Source organism: Peromyscus maniculatus, chromosome 14, assembly GCF_049852395.1.
Source record: "Peromyscus maniculatus bairdii isolate BWxNUB_F1_BW_parent chromosome 14, HU_Pman_BW_mat_3.1, whole genome shotgun sequence".
NCBI lineage: Eukaryota > Metazoa > Chordata > Mammalia > Rodentia > Cricetidae > Peromyscus > Peromyscus maniculatus.
Window position 1 is genome coordinate 57,525,702 of NC_134865.1, and position 15,912 is coordinate 57,541,613.

Below are 15,912 nucleotides of genomic sequence, written 5' to 3' on the forward strand. Positions count from 1 at the left end.
GATGCACCTGCCTCTACCTTCCCAACTGCTGAAATTAAAGGCATGCACTACCACTGCCCAGCCTTAGCTCAATATTTACTTTGCACATATAAACAACCTATTTCTGAGATTGCCAGTTTATGCCCGTACTAAATTCTTAGATTGCCTCTTATGTACCTTATAAAGACTTGCATGTGCTACATCACTACCTTAAAAGTAACAATTTTGATGAGGCCTGATGGCACACACTTTTAATCCCAGCACTTAGTTTTAGGCCAGCCTGATCTACAGAGCCAGATCCTGTCCAAAAAAGAAAAAAAAGAGTTAACAGTTTTGAATGGAGTGCTTTAAATTCTTTCTGTGATTATTTTCTGAAGTCTCCCCAAAACCTGCCATGTTGGTGTAGCCAGAATTCCTGGCTATGCTCCTCTTTTAGTATCCTCTGTCCTTTTAGGAGGAACCACCCTGTTGGAAACAGTAATCTGTTGTTCTTCCTTATACCAGCTTTGATGGTTTCCTACAGGCACCTTAGTCTGTTCTTCGATCCTTTTACCTTCTAAGTGCGTCTCACATCTCCGTGCTGTCTCGTTTGTTATTGTCCCCCCGACCATTTCTCTTCTTTGGAAATTTGATTAGAGAAATACGTGTTAAAAGTTTTTAAGAGTCCCTGGGCGGTGGTAGCACACACCTTTAATCCAGCACTTGGGAGGCAGAGGCAGGTGGATCTCTGTGAATTCGAGGCCGACCTGGTCTACAGAGTGAGTTCCAAGACATGCTCCAAAACTACACGGAGAAACCCTGTCTCGAACCCCCCCCCCCCCCCCCCCCCCCCCGCCCAAATAGTTTTTAAAAGTCGCCAGGCATCAGTGGCGCACGCCTTTAATCCCAGCACTCGGGAGGCAGAGGCAGGTGGATCTCAGTGAGTTCGAGGCCAGCCTGTGTACAAAGTAAGTTCCAGGACAGCCAGGACTGTTACACAGAGAAACCCTGTCTCGAAAAAAAAAACAAAAAACAAAAGTTTTTAAAAGTCTATACTCTCTTTGAGTATTAAAAACATGTGATCCATCTCCTTGGAGTAAAAGATTTTTCCTAACTTTACAGGAATAAAGATGAAAATTCCATGAATATCTTTCTGTTTTCTTTTAGTCCCACTTCAAAGTTCAGGGTGTTAGAACTCACGTGGTGTGTGACAGAGGAATGGCCGTGCTGCCTTGGGCTTACTGCAGATCTTAGTGAATCAACATGTTCGTAAATGCTAATGCATCCTTTTTAGAAAATGATTATTGGCGTGTTGTAGGTAGAGATGGAAGATTTTGATGCAAATATTGAAGAACAGAAGGATGAAAAGAAAGATGCAGAAGAAGAGGAAAGCGAACTGGTAGGAGACAGACCAACCACTTTGAGCAAAGTGTCTCTTTGTTATTCTTAAGGAGTGTTTATATTCAGATCTGTAGTTAGATTACTAGTGTTGATACACACTTTTTACAGTAAAAGTTTCCATAACCATCTTTATGGAGACTTTGGATTCTTTTTATTTTTCCCTAGTCCAAAAAAGCTCTGTGTTGTTAAAAGAAAAATTTAACAGAGTACTAAGAAACTCATCTTTGTACTCATCTAGCCGTGGGTGGTTGTAAGAGTATGCTTTTCAAGAAAGTAAATGACACATGAAGGGGCATTTTTTTCCATTCCAGCAGGTTTGTGGAATAGCCTACCCAGTATATGCATACTTGTCTCTTCTTTGCTATAAGATCTCAAAATGGGGTTCTGTCCCCTGAGGCAGAAGAACTTATTGAATGAAGAGGCGAAGGGCTGCCACTGGCTGCTGGATTTGTTCTTGTTTTGTCTTGTTAAGTGATGGCAAAAATGACTGTGTAGGCAATGGAATACCAAGGCTGATGAGAGAATAATAATGTGAGTTTAAAGTTGTGTGTACCTCCTGTAAATGCTTTTGATTACACCTCTGGAGATGTTTGCCTTACCCTGTCCCTCAAGAAATGAAACCTATAAAATTACTGACATTTTAGTGTTGGCTAATGAGGTACGGAGATGAACAATGCCTTTGGATAGTATTGCTTTTTAAATCTATGAGATTACTTGCTTTATTTGACATTTCAGCTCTTGCTAAGTTGCTTCTCATACTTCTCTTAATGAAAATGTACAAACAGAGATCCCTGATTCCTGTCCCATAAAACATAGTCTACAAGGAGTGGTCTCTTCAAACCATGTGTGACGTAGATGACTCTTGATAGAATCTGTGTTTATATAGCATTGGTGTCGACCTCTACATTCCTAGATTTTTTTTAAATGTGTATTAAAAAATAAGCTTTAAAGTTAATGGTAATTGAGTCTCAGTATCTTTTTTAATAGTCTTATTTTTCTTAATCAGGTTGCATTTTGACATACATACTCTAAAATGTGAGCAGAAAATTGACTTGAAGATCCACACTGTTCTGGATAACAGTTATTAATTTCACTAGCTACTTGTAGCCTGTCCTAGAACGTGATTGAGAAATCCACAGTGTTATTAGCTTTTGGAAGTCCCATCTTTTGTGGCAGTTTTCCTCCAGGATATGCTTCATCTCGCTTGCTTAAATGTAGTCAACTTGGAGCTTTTCATTAAACGTACAGTTAGTTTTTAAAGGGAAACACACTGTAACACTAGTTTTCCATCAGAGAACTGGCAAGGAAGCCTTAAAATTATATTCTGCTGGACTCTCTTTTGTTTCCATGTGGCCTGCCACTTCAAGAAGCTAAAGGATGACCAGGATGGTTCCAGCAGTGGGGAATGAGTATACTTCTTTAATCTAAAGATTCTTTAACCCATTCACATAGCAGAATCCAGCTCTTTTACTCTTGGAATCTATCCCAAGGGTAAAAGATTACTGAAGAATATTAACCAAGGTGATATGAGTGAGTTTCATGTCATTCAGACCACTTTAACGGAATTCTCAGTAAGCTTTGCATTTTCAGTTCTGTACTGGATGAAATCCAAGCTTTTCTTAGGTAAAAAAATCATTAGGGATCACTGGTGAGATAGAGTCCTGTCTTTAGTGCTTCTGCAAACCTAGTCCATATGATCAGAGTCTATAAGTGTACTTTTCCAGTGATGCTTAAGGCTTTAGGTGGGTTTTGAGATAACACTTGTGCTAATTTCCTCAGTAGTTAACACTTTACACCATCACATCAGCACAGCTTTTTCTTGATTTGATCTAAGTGTTTTTAGAAAAGATGATGTAATTTATAATTTGAAATACTACCTAGTAATTCCTAGTTTTGCATAAAGACTAGCAATGTATAAATGCAAAGGTTTCCTGGAGTAAGATGCTCAAGTGAACTCTCCTGTAGAGATTGTTACGGTGTCTCCACTGTGTTTCCAAGGCAGCTGTGTGGCAGTCTGCTCTATGACCTTGAACATTCTCAACAGCAGAGATGACTCGTAAAGACAAATACCTTTAATGAATTTGTCTTGTTCACTAGGTCCTAATATTAACATTTCTGTATAATAGGATCTAATTGAAACCACAGTCCAAATAAAGAAAAAGGGGATTCATGATAAATGACATGGAATAAACGGAGGGGATTACTATGTAGCTGTAGGCACCCTGGGACATTGGGAAATGTTTGGCGAGTTTGTTTAAATTACTCAGTTACCTTATGTAAGCTATAAATTGCCTGTGGTAATATCTGGTTTATCACATAACAGTAAAACATAATATTAGAAGCTATCAGAAATAATTTCATTTTCATCTGGTGAAAGAGAACTGCTCTGGTTGATTCAATAAAATTAGCCTTTGTAAGATCTAACTGGTACATGGATTGAGTCATTTTCAAAATGAGTGTGAACTTCATAATGGGGTAGTTGGGTTCAAATACCAGTTTTCCTTTCCCAAGTACTTAAAATGACACTGGAATATCAAGTGACTGTCTTGAAGAACACTCTTGGACATCATGGCTTCAATTACTTGAGAATAGCAGTTGTACTTAGAAAGTAACCTAGCTAGCTTATAAATTTTCTGAATGATACTGATCCTGACTGAGTAACTAGCTGTACATTCTTGCCATAATTGCTGTACATCTGGAATGGAGGCTACAGTTGAATCCTCAACTGTACCTGCCTCAAAGTGCCTTCATGATCCCGTCCTGGTGACTGCTCTGAAATGTACAGTGAAGTTTGGTGAATTTGGTCACTTAACTTTCTTCAAGGATAATAAAGTTGTGTTTTCCATAAGGATATATTTATAACTAGTGAGTGGAAACTGAATCCATTCCCAGTTTTAATGCTTTTCCAATTCAAACGTGTTATGCATGTATGTGTCTCTTTCTAACCCTTCGAGCTTCTCTCTGTGTACGATTTAGGGTTACATTCCGAAAAGCAAATGGGAGATGGACACTTCTGAGGCAAAGCTAGGTGGGTATTTCCTTTTTCCTGTTTTTATATGTGATACCTGATGGTCATGGTCATAGAGCTCTGCACTGCACGGAGTAAAGGGCCAGAACTTGTGCTCACATCCTTCAGTCAGTTCACTAGCTTTGCCTTGACTACTGTGACAGTGTAAAAAAGGATGTTTTTTACAAAAAAAAAAAAATGCTTTGATATCATTGGAAGTTTTTAGAATAATTAGAAATATTTGATAGGCATAATAATATACTGTCACTTCTAACATTTTTTTAGTACTAATCAGAAATGTGCTCCTAACAAATTCTTTTTTACAAGAAGATTGCCTATAACCCAAAGTTGAGCTTGTTTGTGAGTATTTTAGTAATGATTCTAATAAATATTAGAGTTTTAAAAAGTAATTAAAAAGAAGATATCTTGTGTAATAAATTTGAGTTTCTGTGTTGAGGGAAGTAAATACATAATTGAAATATTTAAGGAGACTCCGTTTAAATTTTCCTTCAGGCTGTTTTTAATACCAAGCTACAAGGTAAACCGGTTTAAATGATTGTTTAAATCAAACCTTAGAGTTGCCTGATTTAGCCAAGTAAAAAAATTGTATGTATTAAATGGATTTCTTCAGAATTTTAGTGTGATACTGTAAAAAAAAAACTTAAAAGAGACCAATTTAACATGTCAATTAAGGTGCGTCAATACAAATGTAAAGAACCATGCGGGAACTTACTGTTTAGGAAAGGTGACTCAGTTTTTCTCTCCGTGATGTACTGTTACTCCAGAACCAAGCAACCATCTCAGCACCCTAAGTCCCTAGATGTAGTTTGGCCACTCAGCACTTTTGCTGCTTAGGTCATGTGACCTTTGCATCAAAGGTGAGTAAATTGTACACAGACTTGCATGGCTCACTTGGGTTAGAGATCGCAGTCGGTTTTTACTAGGCTGTGTCTTCAAAGATAAGCTCACAAACTGTAGTAGTATTGTTTTATTGCAATAGGTGCTTGCTATAAAATCTAAAAATAATTTTAGCATGTGTCAAGTGAAAATTGTAGTTTATTGGCATATTCTTCTACAAACCTTTCCTCTGAGAAATTTAACAGTAATCAGCTCTCTCCTTACACATACCATAAGCACTTTTTTGCTTAAATGCATTTAAATAGTTAAGAAAATAGTAACCACAGCTTACTTTTTTAAAGGGGATGTCTTAATTTTGCTTCTTTTGAATTAGGTTAACCCTGGTTAAGAGCTGTCCTTTAAAGTACCCTGTAAGACTAGAAGAGCATTTGTTTCTGCTGGTGCTTTAGTGATGGAATCGGTGGCCAAGAGTGATCATAAAGATAAGGGGATTGTAAGAATGACACATAGTTTAGCAAACGTTCTTCTGAGGTGTTATATAATACACGATCTGGGCTTGTCCTTTTTAAAAAAAAAACCACAAAAAAAACGAGCCATCCCATTTTCTATTTTCCTTTCTAGTTTTAGAGGAGAAAAGAAAATGGAACATAGCCATGATGACTATTCGAGAAAAATGTTATTAATGTTTGTATTGATTTCTGGGAAATATGACTTGCCTATTATTTATTTCTCAGAAATGTGTCTTATACAGTGTGTCAGTTTTAAAGATACTATACAGTGAATTACAGAAATGAATTTCTCATAAATCTTTTCAGTAATGGCACGAATAGTCTGGTAATGAATCTAGACAGGGAAATTTTTACTTGATATAAAAGGAGTGACAATGATGTTTTGTCTAAGGACCTGGCATTTGGCACCACTGGATTGTCTTGTAAGTTAATGCAGCCTCAGAAGAAGGAAAATTGAGTGTAAGCTTTATCAAAGTGTTTACTCCTTTGAGATTGGCCCATCGGGCCAATTGAAAATTCTCTTCTAACTCATGAGGATCATCTGAGAATTAGCCTATTTGTGTTTCCTTTCATATCATCAAATTTAATGTTTGGTTACCAGATGCAGTTTACTTTATCGAGTACTCTACCAACATTCTTACATTTCTCTTAGCAACATGATTATGCTGAGGTGGAAGCATAATAAGCTTTACCTGTATTGCATATTGAACTGAAAATATCTGAAAACTGGAGCTGAGGGGTTTTGGTTCATAGATGAGTCTTCCAGTAAGAAAATACTTCTGTACTCTTCCAAACAACTGACCAGAATTCATTGCAGAGTCTTGATTTGTGCTTAATGTACAGGTCAGCTTGTGTCTGTTAAATCGGAAGCAGCATCAATTTAAAACAGTTACTGGCCTGAGCTGTATCTGGCATGTGATTGACAGCTGCCTGACCAGCTCTTTCCTAACTGAGAGATAGACGTGGTAATACAAGAGCTGGGTTTTACACACATCTGCGGGGGTTTAGTACTGAAGGTACTTCACGTCCAGTGATGTGATTTTAGTTTCTCACACTTGTACGACAGAATATCCGAGACTGTTGTCATCTAATAGGTTTCTCCTTATAAAGCACTCTGATCTTGTCATCTTCATGTCACTTGTCTGTACTTACGAGTTGTATTTCAACCTTCTACTCATCAGACAGACTGAATCATCTTTTCATAGTTAAGATGAAATTGTTACTTGTATAGGCACAGAACTCTTATATGTTCACCTTGGACAAATTTTCAGATACCATTTACATTTAGGACATATATAGATGTATCTCTGGAATTGTTCTGTTGTGCTATAGTAACATGCAGTGTTTTAAAGATGTGGTAAATTCTGTAACCAACCAAGTTGGATCAAAACTTCATCCTCTTAAAACTTCATCTTTTACAACCCAGGCCTCTAACGTGTGAGTGGATTGGGCCACCTGCCTTTCTTCTGTAACCAGCACTCAGATTCCTCTTCCCTTATTGTATGCTACCCGAGTGTTGGGGATTCTAGTATTCGTGTGGATGAGTGCTGAGCCTTTCTTCAGCACTCCAAAGAAACTTGAAACATGCTTGCACAATAAAATTTCAAACCAAATACTCCAAATAAGGGCGCCCTGACTAGACGTACAGGCTTCGGGGCCTCGGGTCGCAAATCCAGAACACATGCTCTCTCCCTCCTGGCACTACCTAGTGGACAAGGACATCGTCTGGCAGTTCCCACCTGCCTTCCTGTAGCACTGCCTGGCCATGCTCTCTTGTTAGAACTGAAATGTGAAACTTCCCTTCTTCAGAGGGTGTTCATGAAAATCAGTGGTTCTGAGTTTGGAAATCCTTGAAATTTATTTGAGTATACTGGAGCTTCCTGCTCTCTGGTAAGACACTGCATGTCTAAGGTCTTGAACTAAAGTCCATTTTACTACGTATGGGACGTCATGGGTTATCTGGTACCATGTGTTGTGTCCCTATGTAGCCAAGGGTTCTGTATAGTATGGCCGTCTGTGGAGCCGTTTGTCCATCATCTTATCAACAGAAGAGGTAGAAGATTGGTTCTGGGGAGCCTGTTTCAGGGAAATTTGGTTGAAACAATTTTCTTAGTTTTGTAAACTGTTGTCATTTACATTCCTGAGTTTTCAATGATGATTGCTTTTGTGAGGGAGGAGTATGAGAACTAAACCCTTTGCCTATTATGCAAAGTCTTTGTGGCTTTGTAAAGATTGTGTCCAGTTAGTTGTGTGGAGTTTGTATATGAGGAAGCGTAACTTCTCCCCCTCGCCACTGCTTCCACTGCACGTGCCATGCCAAACTCTCTCCAACTAGTGCCTTAAAGACCTCTAGTGTCCACATTCTGCATCCTTTATGGGGTGAATGTTTGTTCCGTGTTTCCGAAGCAGTTAAGCTTTCCTTGACTAGCTCACTTTAACAATAGTGTGTTTAGATAACTTCAGAGGATGCAGGCGTTTCACTGGAGCTCAAATGTATATAACTTATAATATTCCACATTTGTATCAGAATCAGTATTAAAAATAAAAAAGACACCATATTTTCATTGTGTGCTATTTAATACACCTAACCTCATCTCTCATAATTTCTGGATGTGCTGTTTATTTGGTAATTGTGAGCTATTGGGAGACCAGCTCCTTTCAGATTTAAGATTAAGAAAGAAATACCAGATCTGGTCACTTGGGCTGACATACCAGTCTTTAGCATGGTGAATCAACAGTACTTTACAGTGTACTCAAAGTACAAAGTGTTAACAGTACTTTACAGTACACTCAAATACAGGGTGGTCAACAGTACTTAACAGTATATGCAAAGAAAGAGGAGGTCTCATATAGTTGTCTTACTCATAAATATTAACTCATGAGTGCTCTTAGCCAAAAAATAATCAAAACACATCCTTAAACATGATCTTGTTGCTATCTGATTTTCATATGATACAGTATCACATCATTGTAGATCAACTGAGTTGTATTAACACTGTGTTAAAAAAGCAGTAATTGTTTTTAAAGAGACCTGTTTTTTGTTTGTTTGTTTTGTTTTTCTTTTTAGAACATGAGAGCTGAAGTGTGATTTTTTTTTTTCTGAGGGTGGGAGGATGGGAGGGTCTTTACTTGCCTCACCCATATTTATTGCTAAAACCATCAAAGTATAAATATTATCCAAGACAAACACCAAACAGACCGTGAGAATCACATAAATTTGATATTTTCTTAGCCAAGAAGATAGTTTGGATCTGAAAATGATGCTGCATTGAGAAATGTGGATGTGCCCACTGGAGACAATCCAGCCCTCCTGTTCCTTTGCGTGTTGTGTACAGACTCACACACTCCTAATGCTGTGGCTCTGTGTTTGTCCCTCAGACAAGTTGGACGGCTTGAGGACTGGCACTAAACGGAAACGTGACTGGGAGGCGATAGCCAGCAGAATGGAGGATTACCTTCAGCTCCCTGATGACTATGAAACTCGTGCTTCCGAGCCCGGGAAGAAGAGGGTAAGAGACTACTGAAACAGGAAGGCTCATCCAAGGAGCGTTTGGATTTTAGGAAGCTGGGGACGGAGAAATGGCTGTCCTTTAATAAAGTGCTTGTCGTGCAAGTATGCGGACCCAGTTCAGTCTCTAGTTCCCAGTAAAACAAAAAGCGCTCCAATTACAGGTGTTACCTGTTCAGCACAGATGAGTCAGTTTCTGAAAGTTTATTTATTTTTATTTTATTGGTATGGTTAACCTACATGTATATTATATATACCATATGTGTGCCTGGTGCCTGCAGAGACCAGAAGGAATATCGGCTCTCCTGGAAGTGGAGTTACAGATATATATATATATGTATGTATGTATGTATGTATGTATGTATGTATGTATGTGTATATATATAAGCTGCTCTATATTTGCAAGATCAAATCTGGTTTCTCTGCAAGAGCAGCAAGTGCTCTTAACTCCTGAGTTAGCTCTCTAGCCCTCTTTGTATTTCTTTTAAATTAATTTTCTTAGTGTTTAAATATTGAGACAGTATTGTAGTATGAGATAAAAATAGTAGTAGATTATTGTCATGCTGTCTGTCTTTTCAAAGAATCCATATCTCAAAGCTTATTGATACACTGCAGACAAGTGAGGTATGATGGTGCACTTTAATCCATCACTAAAAAGGCAGAGGCGGGTGAATCTCTGTGAGCTTGAGGCAGCCTGGTCTACATAGTGAGTTCCAGGTTAGCTCTATCTTGGGAAACCAAAAAAGTTCAAATACTGCAGATACACTCTTGTCTGTGTGGTTTGAGGGAATGGGAAAGGGAAATCCCATTAATGGCCTTCACCTATGCCCAGCCACATGTGAGGACTTAATTGGCTCAAGTTAGGCATAGTGGTGGATCTCTGCAGTCTTGGCACCTTGGGAACGGATAAAGGCAGGAGATTGTCCATGATTTGGGACCAGCCTGGGCTGCGGAGTGGGACCCGGTCTCCAAACACAGAGGACAGCAGGAGCGGCTGTCTGTGGGCGTGACCTGTGAGTCACAGTTCTGGTGGGCGAGTGAGTAACTGGAAATGGGAATGACTTTTCTCTTTTTACTCAAATTGCTGTGACTGTCTTCAAAAGGTGATTCTGTAGAATGGGTCACATTAGAAATGTGCCTAAATGACTAGGCTTTAAAATGTGATTGGTGCTGGGAGTGTAACTCAGTGTTTAAGCATTTGCCTTGTATGTCAGGTTCTGAGTTTATCCCTAGTATCATAAATAAATGAATAAAATTTCAAAAATTACTCTTTATAATTGCTGTTCTTAGCAGAAATTGTATCTCCTCACACAGAAAATAGAAAGAGCAGTCTCAAGAGGCAGTATTTAGTACAACTTTCAAGAGCTAGAAAGTGATTGACCTTCAAGTAATTTTACTTTCTTAGAAGTATGTGAATGGCAATGAATGAAACACATATGTTAGTCTTGGGTGTTAGTCAAGATTTTCTGTGTGATTTTCTGTTTTCAGTACATCCTGCCTGCAGTTTCCTCCACGCCTCCATCCCTCACATCCCCATCCCACCTGCCCTCTCACCTAGTACAATTTTTTTTTTACAGTTAAATGCTCCCTCCCCCCCCCCAAAAAAAAAAAAAAAGACATGGTCAGGAAAATTAGAAGGAAGTCGAACATTTAAGAAACCATTTCTGGCCGAAGTTGTTTTTCTGCCTTATAATTTATTTTTTGTATTTTCATATTCATTTATTCATTCTGGAACTTGTAAGGTCTGTGAATGTCTAATAACCAATAGCCAACATTAAGTGGATAAGTTTCATTAGAGATGTGTGTGAAATACAGTAGTTTCAAAGTATTAACTTTTCTCTTTAAAAATTGTGGTCATAGCCAGGCAGTGGTGGCTCACGCCTTGGGAGGCGGAGGTAGGAGGATCTACAGAGTGAGTTCTAGGACAGCCAGGGCAGTGACACAGAGAAACCCTGACTCAGAACACTGAAGCGGGGAAACAGCACAAGCACAGTCATTGGCCATCGAGACAGCCGTCCAGTGAGGCAAGCCTGGTGACCTGGGCTTGATCCCCAGAACCCAGCGTGGAAGAGGGATGACGAAACGCACACGCTGTCCTCTGGCCCTCACTTACATGCTGGGACTTGTGCGGGCCTCTACATGCGTTCATGCTTTCACACTAATAGTAATGATAAGTTTTCTGTCTTTTTTGTTTGTTCCATTTGGTGGTTTGGTTTGGGTTTGGGTTTTTCAAGACAAGGTTTCTCTGTGTAGCCCTGACTGTTCTGGAACTCACTCTAGAACAAGATGGCCTCAAACCCAGAAATTCACCACCCCCAGTGATAAAAAGATTTTTTTAAAAAATCAGTCATTGGTGGGGCAGTGGTGGCGCACGCCTTTAATCCCAGCACTTGGGAGGCAGAGCCAGGCGGATCATTGTGAATTCGAGGCCAGCCTGGTCTACAGAGTGAGATCCAGGAAAGGCGCAAAGCTACACAGAAAAACGCTGTCTCAAAAAACAAAAATAAATCAGTCATTGATGCTAAATCAGTATTTCATTTTTAAATTTGATTATGTCTGTGTGTTATGTACATACCACTCTGTGTGTACATGTGTGTGTGTGTGTGTCCAGATCAGAAAACAAGTTTGTGGACTTGGTTCTGTTCTTTCACCTTTCCTCTTACAACTCTCAGGTCACACTCCATCATTGAGGGAAGTCAGGGCAGGAACTCAAAGCAGACACAAATAAAAATTACATTTTATCTAAGTTTTAAAGTTTCAGAGTCTAAAATCCAGCTTCAAAAATGTAGGGCTGAGGGGATGGCTCAGCAGTTAAGAGTACTTGCTGCTCTTGAAGAGGACCCAGGCTGGGTTCTCAGCATTCACATAGTAACTTAGAACTGTCTTAATTCCAGTTCCAGGGAATCTGATGCCCTCTTCTGGCCAAGGATATTGCACTCATGAGGTGCATAGGCAAAACACTCATACACAGCATAGAAAATAAATAAATATAACAAATAAATCTTTAGAAGAATGTTTTTTTAAGTAGCTGGGTACAGTTACTCTGTACTTAATTAACTATTGAGGATGCTTTGGGTGTTTAAATTTACTGTGAGCTGAGTTAACTTTTTCTTTGTTCAGTGGTTACTGAATGTCTGCCTATGTATCCTTAACACTAATAACACACAATAAAAATGTGTGCCCTTGATCCTAAATGAAACTAAGAGTATGTATGAGTTACTCATAGTACATATTTTTTGGACATAAGTCTCAATAATAAGAGACTTACCTAACATGTAGTGGGCCCTGGGTTCAATCTCCAATACTACCAAAAAAGAAGAGAAATATCTTGATGGGTGTTTGAAGTTCCCAGGGAGGAGGAGAAAGCCATATTTGTTAAATATTCTACAGTTAATTCCCACCAGTATATCTGAGAAATTTATTGTTTACTTTTGTTCTATGCCTATTAAAACCTGATGAAACTGCTTCCACGTTGGAGCATGTTATTTGGTGCAACCATAATGTGTATTCCCAGGTCACTCATATTTGGCTCAAGAATAAACTAGTTCAGAATCCAGTGTGGGACTAGGGAGATGGCTTGGTGAGTCAAATGCTTGCCACACAAGTGTGAGGACCAGAGGTCAGGTGGTGTGGCGGCCTGCCTGTGCTCCCAGCTGTGAGGACCAGGAATCTCAGAGCAAGCTGGCTAACTGCTGACGGACTCGTAGATCTCTCGGTACAAGTCTGAGATTCTGCCTCAATATATAAGGTGGAGAGCAATAGAGGAAGCACCAGAGATCACCTGCTAGCCTCCACACTCACAGGTATGTGCATACCAGTGCACATGTATGCACACGTACCACACTTGTGTATACATGCACAACAAAAAGGAAATAAAAATGAGTCAAATGTTAGGGCCAGGAGAGATGGTTCAACAGTTAAGAGCACTGACTGCTCTTCTAGAGGACCTGTATTCAATTCCCGGCACTCACATGGCAGCTCACAACTGTCTGTTTAACTCCAGCTCCAGGGGATCCAACACCCTTACACAGGCATACATGCAGGCAAAACACCAATGCACATAAAATAAAAATACATAAATCATTTTTAAAAAAGGCTCAAGTGTTAACCCGCTTCCCTGCTATTACTCTATTTTCCCTCTGAGCAGATGTTGGAAGCCTAGTCATTTCAGTCAGTCTTGCAGTGTCAGAAAGGAAAGTCAGTGTACCTCAAAGTAATAATGCATTTCCAGGTCCAGTGTAAAGAGCACAGAGTTCCAGTGCTCTGTATTTGGGACATAATAAATCACAAACTATATTTAAAATACAGCATATTAAAATGTAGTATATGCTTTGGTACTATGTGTGCAATACAACTAACAGTATCATAATCTTAAATATTTTTGCTCTTACAGAATATGAGATATATGCATGTATTTTAACAACTTATAAATCCACCTTTTTTTTTTTAAAAGTACCAATAGGGAATATTCTTGAACCCATATATCTGCAGTTGAAATCATGCCATAATAACATTTGAAGCAATGATCTCCGGTAGTTTATGAATGAAAATGGCATTACCAGCCCACTGGTTTTTTTCTCTGATTAAATTTCAAGAAATAGTTATTGTACAGAGATTAAGTTGTTTAAAGTTCATATATAGTATATGTTTCTATAAATGGATAGCCATCCTGCAATATGGAAATTCAAAAATAGGTATGTTAAACTCCAGACAAACCTAGGGAAGTAATGGTTAATTGCAGTGGATAAAGTGGGGAAGGATGTCTAGACTGATGCTAGGTACACAGGGCTCAGAGCTGTAAAGTGAGAACTAGAAGAAAGTGTATTGCTCGTGTCAAAATGCCATGGAGCTGGCAGGACCCAGCAAGAGGCCTTAGTGATAGGGCTTTGTCTTATAGTTAGGGGAAATTTGAAACAGATGAGCATCACACGAAGGTATTTTGAGATGATCACTCTGGTAGTTTTTTTACTTGTAATTTTAAGTCTGTTAATCTACCCACTAAATTATTCAAAGAGGGCACCTTTGGGGTTCCCTCCCTCCTTTCAGACAATCCAGACTAATGCTTTTTTCTCTTTAGGTGAGATGGGCAGACCTAGAAGAAAAGAAGGATGCAGATAGGAAAAGGGCCATAGGTTTTGTGGTCGGACAGACTGACTGGGAGAAGATCACAGATGAAAGCGGCCACCTGGCTGAGAAAGCCCTCAATCGAACCAAATATATATGAGACTTAGTGTTTGAGTGGAGCCTGTTCCTCTAAGGTAAGGTGCCCAGCTGTGTAAACAGCCTATTGTGTAGTTGCTTCAAAAATATTGAGGACAGCATGCTTTACTAAAAATCATTTTCCTAGTTCTGAACAAGTAAGTATGTACTATTACTAACATTTGCAATAAAGAATATTAGAAAAGAAAGCAGGTTTTTGTAAGCCTTATAAGCGACTCTGGATTCTGTGTTCTTGAGGAGGATGGAGTCGTACTAGAATAGATACTGAAGTCTGCTGAGTCTTCTGTGTTTCCATTCCTGGAGTGACCTCAGTCTCTCTTCTTTCCAGGTGGTTCGCTTTGAGGTGACCTGAAGCCAAGGCCTCGTGAAACTTCTTGTTTCCACGTTTCAATTTTGTTTTGTTTCTACCAGTTTCATTTTTAAAAGTTCTCCGGTATCCCCAAGAAATTTTAGAATCTTGCTGTACCCAAGCAAGACATTAATTTTTCTTTTAAAATAATTTGGAGAGGGAGGGTTAGCTTAACTGCTGAAGTCAGGTGGGGATCCACTGGAGGATTCCAACAGAATATTTCCTCCACTGTACACTGTCACAGACTATCATCATTGCTTTGTGGCTGTTTTTGTTTTTTTTTTTTTTTACTGTATGTAACTGGTAGCTGATTGTACTAGGATTAAAAACAATAAACTTTCATGATAAAGCCAATGAGATTCATGGGCTGTACAGCATGGGCCCTTTCTCTTATTTCTTAAATTTATTGCTATTTAAATGAAGTGTGTCCTGATTACCTGTTTGCTGAACACTCCCAAACCTCTTTCCTATTGAATAATTAGCACAGCTGTTTGGTGGCACATTGTAAAACTCAAGGTTCAGCAATAATGAGAATATTCAATTTTGCTTTATAGTTGAATTGTTTTTCTTCATGTCTTAAAGGCTAACAGAGGTCAAATCTAAATATCCATCAGTTCTCCAGGGCATGTCTCTTCTCTGACCTTTTTAGGGGAAGGAAAGGGGAAGTAAGGTATTATCTCTATTCTTCCTTCCTCTTTGTACTATTTTATTTTTGGTTTTTTTGTGTTTGTTTGTTTTGTTTTCTTTTTCCTTAGCTGGTTTTGAGTACAGGTGAACAGAACTGTTACACCACAGACCTCAAGCTGTTGCCTTACTTTGAGCTTGAATTGTGGCTTTTGAAGTCAGGACGGAGGGGAAGGAGCAGCATGGACATGCACAGCCCTCTGGCAAGCAGCCCTTGAGCCTCCCAGCTCTCTTTGCAGGTTCTTGCCAGATTGCTCATTATTGAAAAGCTTGGTCTTCTGCATAGAATTTCATGTCTTGTGGATAATCCCAACCAGAGTCAAAAGCAGAGTTAAAACCCAGATAGCATTCTTCTTTGAATATAGAAAGGGGGCTCTCTTTCCTTCTTTCAGTCAGAAAATCAAAAGTCATTTTCTAT

The 15,912-nt window shown here is 39.0% G+C and overlaps 1 protein-coding gene across 3 annotated transcripts in view; it reads left to right on the top strand.

Moving 5' to 3' along the window:
• Ylpm1 (YLP motif containing 1) overlaps nt 1-15,187 on the top strand; it is a 72,822-nt gene extending 57,635 nt beyond the window's left edge. For 2 of the 3 annotated variants that reach the window (XM_016001414.3, XM_006982842.4), the window contains 5 exons: nt 1,277-1,357; nt 4,336-4,387; nt 9,112-9,242; nt 14,319-14,499; nt 14,790-15,187. In XM_016001414.3, coding sequence (XP_015856900.3) covers nt 1,277-1,357; nt 4,336-4,387; nt 9,112-9,242; nt 14,319-14,465 — 411 coding nt within the window. In that variant the 3' untranslated portion in view covers nt 14,466-14,499; nt 14,790-15,187. The remainder of the gene's footprint in view (nt 1-1,276; nt 1,358-4,335; nt 4,388-9,111; nt 9,243-14,318; nt 14,500-14,789) is intronic. The other variant, XR_013044418.1, reaches the window with a different exon arrangement.
• The last annotated feature ends 725 nt before the right edge of the window (nt 15,188-15,912 follow it).